Here is a 7,943-nt window from a genome sequence, read left to right on the forward strand (position 1 = left end):
TGGATCCCAGCTGCTCCCATCTCCTGAGATGCTGACATTGCTTCGCTCCAGACTGCTTCCTTCGCCTGGGGGAGCTGGCCTATGCACTAGCAGATTACCAGCAGGCGCTGGAGCTGAGCCCGGGGGACTGGGGTGTACGGAGACGGATTGCGATGGTACTTCATGAGCAGGGCCAGCAGGACTTAGCGGCGAGGTGAGCAGAGGGTCGGTGCAGTCTCCCATGGCGCTGGGGGGCTCGTGGTGTGCCAGGCTGCGGAGCGCGCTCCCCTGTCCCCTCGCAGGCAGTACCAGCAGGCAGAAGCTCGCTTCTCTGCGGCCATCGAGCATGACCCCCACAAACCGCTGTACTACCTGTGCTGGGCCAGGACCCGTGTGTGCCGGGGCGGCGTGGAGGGTGCGAAGGAGGATATTGCGCTAAGTCTGTGGCTTGACCCCACTGACAGCGAGGTACAACCCTGGCACCGCTTCCCGATGCCCTCCCAGCCTGTTGCCTTGGCTATCTGTTAGGCAGTTTGGGGCAAGCGTGGCATTTCTGTTCTGCATCAGGAATCGGCAGCTGGAGTCAAGGGTCCTACCAGGGTACAGGTCCAAGTCAAGCAATAATGTTTATAGCTTGAGTTTTACAACATTAATGTGTTAAAGCCATCAGGAAGGCATTTTTCCTGCTGCTTGTTTTCACTTTCCTGTTTCTTTGAACCTAATTCAGGGCAGAAGCCCTCCTGCAGCTGGCTGTGATAAGAGGAGCATGTCCCCACACTGCTGTTGCCAACTGCRGCACAGCTGAGGGCAGCAGCATGGTTTTCCCCGGCTGGTTTTGATAGATTCGGTATTTTTTTGCAATGAAACCCAGGCTCCCCGTTTGGGCAGGTGTTGGCCGGGCAGGTCCCGGTGAGGCTGGCAAGTCTATTGCTGATGGCGTAAGGCAGGTGGTTGGCTGTGGCAGTGGAAACCCAAGGGCTCAGTGCTTAGCACTGACTGTGGAGAAGAGTTTTTCCATGAGTGCAGGCATGTTGGGAGGAGATCCAGGTCTTGTCTTGTTGCCACTGCAGGTCCTTTCCCTCGTACACTACCTCCTTCCAAGAAAGACTATCCAGGCTGTGCTTAGGAGTGAGACTGGACGCCTCGCTAAAGAAACCTTGGAGAAAAAGCTTCATTGCCCTCCAGAACCCCCCGTTTTGGCTGATCTCACCCAGTGCAACAGACGCAGTAGGTGCGTGCCAGAGGGAGGTAGTTCGTCTTGGGCATTAGTCTGCTAATGCTGCTGACTCCAAGAGGGGGTTGCTCAACCCCTGAGAGTGAAGGTTTTGTTTATTTTGGAATGAAGTGACATGTTTCTGCTGCCTTCAGAGTCAACTGATGAATTTGTCTTGTCAAAAGCTGGTTTTGCCCCTTTTTGCTCCTAAAAGGTGACAGTGGCTTGCTGGACATCTACATGTGGCCTTGGAAATTTGTTCCAAGCAGGAGTCTCATTTCTACTGAGTCCTTCTATACAAAGTGTCTGTTTGGGTATTCGCCATTGGGCTATGGTGTTACTTCTGCATTGATACTTGTCCCCAGGCCCCTGATCACACTAGAGGATGATCTGAAGGAAGCAGTAGAGCTAGAGGAGGCCAGGGGAGCCTGGCAGGGCTGTGAGAAGAGCATCAGCCGCTGCAYGTCGGACTACGAGCTGTATGAGGAGGTGGTCACCTGTGGAGGGATAGCGACCCGTGTGAGTGAGCAAGCACGCGGGGAGCTGTGGTGGCAGCGGGGTACAGGCTATCGGGGTATCAGGCAGGGGGCTCAGTGGGAGATGGATGCATTCGTACACCTTTTTGTGCCTTGCCTGCGAGGATGGAGGTGAGGGTCTACTCCTGCCTGGTGTAGCCCTGGCCTAGTGCTGTTTTCCAGAGAAAGCAAGCCAGTTCTGGCAAAAACCATTTGCCTGGGGGTTATTCCAGTCAGCTTCTGCTCCACTGGAAGCCAGTGGTAAATGAATGGCCTTCTTCAGCCTTTGGCCCTTCATTTCTAGCAGGAGACTGGCACAGGGCTGAAATCGAACCTGCTGCGTTCTGCACCGGGCCGCAAACGGGCTCCGCTCAGTGCATGAGCCTGGCCACAGCTTTGATCTAGCGCCCAGAGAGCTTCTGGAGTGACAGCAGTAGCTGCTGCGCAAAGCTGCTCTGCCCGCGGGGCTCCCCAGTACCTCACCTCGGCTCCCCGCGCAGAGGGTGCGGGGCTGCTAGGCGGCAGCCGCGGGGCAGGCTCCACGAAGGGCCTCTCCCTGGGAAGGAGATGCCACGGCTCCTGCCTCCTGCTGCTCTGTGACACCCAGATGTGTACTCTGCAGGGGAAAAGGGGCTCTGTGCAGCTGTGGCAGAGACCCAGCAGCTTTCCTGTACCTACACTGGCTCCTCTGCAGAGTACAGCTGACAGTTACTGCAATTTCCTTTCCTCCCCAGGGAAAGGGCTTGTTTCTAGTTACCTAATTAGAGACCAACTCTCCCCTAAATCCCCAAAATCCTAGCGCATTGGGCAGCTGTTTCCGGGCAACTGCATGTCTTTTAAGTCCTTCTGCACTAGCTACAGTCCAAGTCAATGACTGTTCCCCAACCACTTATTTCATAAAGGATTTATTTTAAAATTAGAAATGCGTCACATTTTTGAAAGAGGCAGGATATTTGAATCTGTCCGTGGCTTGGCTCCCAGGCAGCATTTGGATAGTGTCTGACATTGCTGTCCCCAAGCTCAGGCCCTGGAGGGAGGCTGGAACGGTCCCAAGTGCTGGCAGCTTGTTTCAGAGTAGGGCAGAGACCCAGGGCCCAAGAGGAGCATTGGGGACTTTCATAAATGTGCCTGTTCACCCATCCATCGGGCAGTTTGGTCCCAGAGAGTGAATGATTCTGTTTCCTCTGACCTGTACCCCAGTAACCGTTTACATGGGGGGATTAAAACAGGGGRCAAAGGCCAGCAGTGCTGTGTGCCCAGTGCTCAACAGCACTAATATCTTCTCCGAGTTATCCCCAGGTCCCCTCATTGTAAGTGGCACTTTCCAGAAGCTGAATGGATCCTGGCTCAGCCAAAGCCTGTGGGATCTGGCCAGCAGAAGGATGTGCAAGAGGCTCAGCAGTTCACCACAGCAAGAACTTCTCAGCCTGCTGGAGAAATCATCACTGAATAAAAAGAATTTTCAAAACCTTTAGTGACACTGCAGTCTCCTCCAGAGGTAGGACTCAAATTTTTTGTAGCTGGGAAGACAGCAAGATGTCTCACCCCCTCGTCCCCCAGTTGGTTGCAGGGAAATCCTTTAGGCCTTATGGGGGAAGATGGACAAGGGGATGGTGGGAAGGTGGGAAGAGCTGGGCTCTCGGCAGGTCAGATGTTGCCATCTCCCTCATTACRCCTGCACTCTGGTTGATGCTGAAGCTGGACTTTACCAGCACCTAATCACAGTGAAAGGAAACTGGAAAGAAGTTGGCTCTAAAACTTCCTTGAAAAGCACATTTCACTGTATTTTTGAAGGTCTTCATGGGCCAGTGTTGCAGGTGTCAGAACACCAGCATTTTCACATTGTGTGAAGGAACTGAGGCAGACAGTCACACTAAAAAAAAAAAAAAATTAAATATTGTTAAAATGGTAGATTAAAAAAAAAAAAAAAAAAGCCTTTTCTGGGCTCAGAACCTTGATGGATTAGATCTCAATAGCTGCCAGGAGAGGGGAGAGCCACAGATGAATGCCTCTGAGAGGGAACAGGTGAGAAACCTCCCTGTCACTACTGTCCCTCTTGGCATCTTCCCTTCTTTGTCACAGCATGTCTTGGGTGGTGCACTGGGCTGTTCAGTATCCACCTTGACTTGGCCAAAGAATAAATCAATAAAGTGCTTTAAGTCACATCACTTGCATTTGTTCCCACAACTGTATCCTGCAGCTGCCACCTTGGGGCTGGAGAGGTGAGTTCAGCAGGGAGAGCACTCATGCTACTGGGAGGTAACATGTAGCTCCTCATGCTTATCCCTCCAGTCCTGGGCTCTGCAGCTTTACAGCTTGATATACATCCTAAATCCTATGAATCTGAGCAAGGCCGCAGGTACGTTGTCTCCTGAGGGCTGGTCATGTCTGATCTGCTATAGACTCCACATGCTGCTTCAGAGGAGAGTCCTTGCCAGTGGCTACAAGAAAAAACTGATCCGAGAGGCTACTGTTTTGCAGCCTGTTGATGAAAATATTTTCTCTTCCTCTGGGAAGTAGGGGATGCTGTCAGCCACTTCCTCGACGACATCCTGACGTACTTCTAGGCCTTGCTGTATGAGTTCGTTGATGACGCATTGCTTTACATGGTGGTGCTTCAGTGGGAGGAAGGGCACAACAAAATCAATGAGATGTTCATTAATGATCCCAGATTTCCAGAATCCACCTGCAAAAGCAAAGGAACAGACAAAAGGTTTTACCAGAGAGTCTTTGCAGTCCTTGGAATTCAAAGAGCTGCTTTGTGTGACACCAAAATACTCAGCTGAAGGCAGATCTGCTGCTCCAGTTTTGTCTAAGGCAAGAGCTGTACCCATCTGTTGCCCCCCGCTGCAAACTAGAGATTTGTTGTTCTCCAGAAATGGTGGGTTTTAGCCTGACCAGTCAGACTTCAAGCTCCTCTCCCTGTGATAGGACCCTGCCTAGACAAGGGCGAAGCAAGGAGATCTAGGTAGGCAGTGGGTATYGGTGGTACTTGGTACTTTTTCAGTGAGCACACTTTGCCATCTGTTGSTTGTGAAGGCACCTTCTGTCCAAAGAACTTAGCTAAGCGTGGTAACAGGTCTGCTGGCTTGGGAATCTGGGCTGTTCCTTCCCTCCATCGAGAAACCTTGAGGTGATCACAGTTCCCTCTCCTCARCTCCCAGCCCTTTCTCCCTGCTTGGGATATGCCAGACAGTGTCAGTGGCTGTGTGGAATGGGGCCTGGCTCCCTCTGCTGGGCTCTGCTCCCTGCAGAAAACATCTCTTTGAGACACTCACTCTGAGGATTTTCAAAAATGGCTTTTGAGATGGCTGATTCCATGTCCTGCAGGCTGATCTCCTCACGATCCTTGTGGGCATGCCAGAGATCCAGTGTCATTTCCTTAATCTGTTCTCCTCCTGCATTACTGCAAAAGAATAAGATGCTTATTTGACATATCCAGGAAAATGGTGTTGCAGGACAGAGGCAGTGTCTGACTCTTTCCAGCAGCTGTGTGTGCAATCTAGGTACTCGCAGCTGCCTGGCCTAAAGCAACTCCCGTACAGGTAGCCAAATAACAGGAACAGCGGAGTGCTTTCAGACTCTCTGCTTTTTGCTTATTTACAATGAAACAGGGTCTCTTGCCATTTGCAGAGGCTCAACGCTTGGGGAAGGAAAAGCAAAACAAAAGTGTGCTCTGAAGTACTTACCAACCTCTGCACAAATTAGAAGCATTGTGCTGGGATACCCCGGGCCTTTGCTATGCTTGACACAGAGGGGCCTCTCTTACCTTATGAAAATGAAAATTGCTTTGCGGTAGTTGGTTCCGTAAACAACCCATGAGGGTCCCAGGAATGGCATGATCACATCAATCAGACCCGGGTGCATCTTGTCCATCTCATCAAAGAGAAAAGCAGATCGTCCACACTTTGTCAGGTTCCCTTGGATCCAGTGCTTCAGGTTCTCCTAGGAAAAATATCCACCAAGCCATAAGGCATTGATGTACCTGGGAGTGAGGGAGACTTGAACTACCACAGAGCAAAAGCTGAGACATGAGCTCAAGCTGAGTTGATGGTGCTGAAAACAGTAATTGCCGAGAGCAGCTTGTCCCTGCACAGCACCACCTACTTGGAGCAGGAACAACTAGGACTGAGGAGACCTCCTCTATTTTAGATTTGGCACGGTAACTGTTACCTGCTTTATCAGCTGATTATAGATCTTTTATTACAGATTTAAAGAAGCAGTATGAAGGAGGCAGCAAACTAAAGTTGAATATTTAGACTCCCACAGTTCCACATGTTCTTTTCTCTTTCCCTGTGTATCTGCACAGCTCCCAGCTACTGAGTGCTACTGGGGAGTCGTGCTTTCTGCCAGTTCCTCTTCTGGTGCAAAAACATGTGCCTCCACTGAACCAGAAGAGCCCTGGCTCTCTTTATCATGGCTGAAGCTATTCCAGTACAGATGCCAACCCGTGCATAAATACTCAAGTTTCCTGGAGGCTTGTGTAAGTCTTAATTGAAGGACTTTTCTCAGTGTGATGTTTACCTTACTGAATGCATTTCTTTTACAGGCTCAAAAGAACAAATAAATTCTCCTAATGCCCAGAAAAGAAAATGTCCAGGTACACTGATTCCCCACTCTGTTAAGAGTTCATCAGCCAACCTTCATGGTTTGATTTCTGGCCTTTCTCAGGATTAAGAGACGTATAGTGGAATGGTTAAGAGCGTAGAGCTGGTATTGTATTTAGGAACCTGCTTGCTGTGTGAGGAGAGAATTACAAAGKCTAGTGATGCATGGGTATTCACAGCTATTGAGCTGTTTGGAAAGCAATGGGAAAACTTTAGATGAAAGCCACTGCATGAAGCACATTTGTGTGTATGTGTGTTCAAAGGGCTGTGTAAATATTTAAAGAATGAGACCATGATCACGGTGAGGACTGCTGCTGGGAAGATGGAAGTGATAACTGAGTGCCAGAGTGCATCACAGTTATTAGTGAATCCTTCAGCTGGTTCATGGAGCCACTCACTTTACCATGTCTGTTTGAGAGAGTGAGACAAAGAGCTTTATTCCTATTGCACTTCAGGAAACAGGTTTAATGCATCTGTACTGATGATCATGATAGACACGGCCAGAGAAAATCAAGTAGTATGGTGTTGAGAGGCAACCTTTACCTTGTACTGCTCTATCTGCTCATGATGAGGGAAGTGTGCTATGGGAGAGAACTGGTGCACATATGGGCTCCGGAGCCCATCCCGGAAGAGGTGGCGGATGAGCATGGAGCTCACGTAAGTTTTGCCAGTCCCGGTCCAGCCGTGGAAGGACATCACAAGGGGTTTCATGGGGTTCTGGTTCTCCAGAAACTCCCTCACTCCTTTCATCACCTGCTGCTTCACCAGGGGCTGCCCCACCAGATTCATCGCCAAATCACACTCCAGACCTGGAAGAAATCCAAGATTTAGAAAATGCAGGTTTAATAGCTCTTGCCTCAAACTGTGGCCGCAGTAATGCGGCTCTCCCTGTCTCTGAGGGGTGCTTCCTTAGTTCCATCTCTGAACCAGGCTGGAGAACTGCCTCACAAAAGGGCAGAAAYTGGACATTACCCCAGGCCGAGGGTGCTGATCCATGGGCACTGCCCCTCTGGGAGCCCCCCGGAGAGCAGGGCAGTTGTCAAACCCTTCCTCGGCACCCTGCCCTGCTCCATGCCTTGGCACCCCTTTGCACCGGGCTGGATGCGCCCCTCTGCGGGGGGCCAGGCCCTGAGTCCTTCTCTGCGCAGCACTTCATGCCCACTCCCCATCCCCACCAGGGCTGGGGGCGTCCCCTGCCCAGGAGCCTCTGCAGGTGCCCCCCTGGGAAGGGTCTCCTTGAGAGACGCCCTGTCCCATCTCACACCCCCCCCCCCGCGGGGATCCCCCCAGCTGCCATCGTCCTCACCTCAGGTACCCCTATCCCCTGGACACCAAGGACCCCCACCCCAGGGGCCCCCTGCTCCTGGGGACCCCCTGCTCCTGAGGACCCCCATCCCTGGGACCCCAGGGACTTCCCCACCCCAGGGACCCCCATCCCCTAGGGACCCCCATCCCCTGGACACCAGAGACTCCCTGGTCCCTAGGGAACCCCATCCCCTAGGGATCCCCATCCCCAGGGACCCCCAACCCCTAGGGACACCCATCCCCTGGACCCCAGGGACTCCCCCACCCCGGGGACTCACCGCCCCCCGCTCCGAGGGCCCCCATCCCCTGCGCCTCAGGGACTCC

At 52.1% G+C, this 7,943-nt stretch overlaps 1 protein-coding gene across 3 annotated transcripts; it reads right to left on the reverse strand.

Moving 5' to 3' along the window:
* Positions 1-2,334: 2,334 nt before the first annotated feature.
* TOR2A (torsin family 2 member A) lies at positions 2,335-7,460 on the reverse strand. Of its 3 annotated transcripts, XR_003252482.1 has the most exons (5): positions 6,858-7,460; positions 5,477-5,652; positions 4,986-5,113; positions 3,661-4,393; positions 2,335-3,580 (listed from the first exon to the last, which is right to left on the reverse strand). XR_003252482.1 is itself a non-coding variant. In XM_026059712.1 (4 exons), exons 1-4 carry the CDS (start codon positions 7,101-7,103, stop codon positions 4,149-4,151), a joined length of 795 nt encoding a protein of 264 aa, XP_025915497.1. In that variant the 5' UTR covers positions 7,104-7,460; the 3' UTR covers positions 2,335-4,148. The 3 variants fall into 3 exon arrangements, 2 of the variants coding, with proteins under 2 accessions (XP_025915497.1, XP_025915498.1); XM_026059712.1 differs by having other exon boundaries at positions 2,335-4,393; XM_026059713.1 differs by lacking the exon at positions 6,858-7,460 and adding an exon at positions 6,606-6,722 and having other exon boundaries at positions 2,335-4,393.
* Between the last annotated feature and the right edge of the window lie 483 nt (positions 7,461-7,943).

Source organism: Apteryx rowi, unplaced genomic scaffold (genome assembly GCF_003343035.1).
Source record: "Apteryx rowi isolate R43461 unplaced genomic scaffold, aptRow1 scaffold_16, whole genome shotgun sequence".
Taxonomy (NCBI): Eukaryota; Metazoa; Chordata; class Aves; order Apterygiformes; family Apterygidae; genus Apteryx; species Apteryx rowi.

What these genes read in the sequence shown, in the direction of transcription:
- TOR2A (XM_026059712.1), bottom strand. Translation starts at nt 7,103, where the DNA reads ATGAATCTGGTGGGGCAGCCCCTGGTGAAGCAGCAGGTGATGAAAGGA. An exon ending in AGCAGATAGAGCAGTACAAG is followed by an intron (nt 5,653 to 6,857) that starts GTAAAGGTTGCC and finishes TATTTTTCCTAG; the next exon opens with GAGAACCTGAAGCACTGGAT. An exon ending in GCAATTTTCATTTTCATAAG is followed by an intron (nt 5,114 to 5,476) that starts GTAAGAGAGGCC and finishes ATTCTTTTGCAG; the next exon opens with TAATGCAGGAGGAGAACAGA.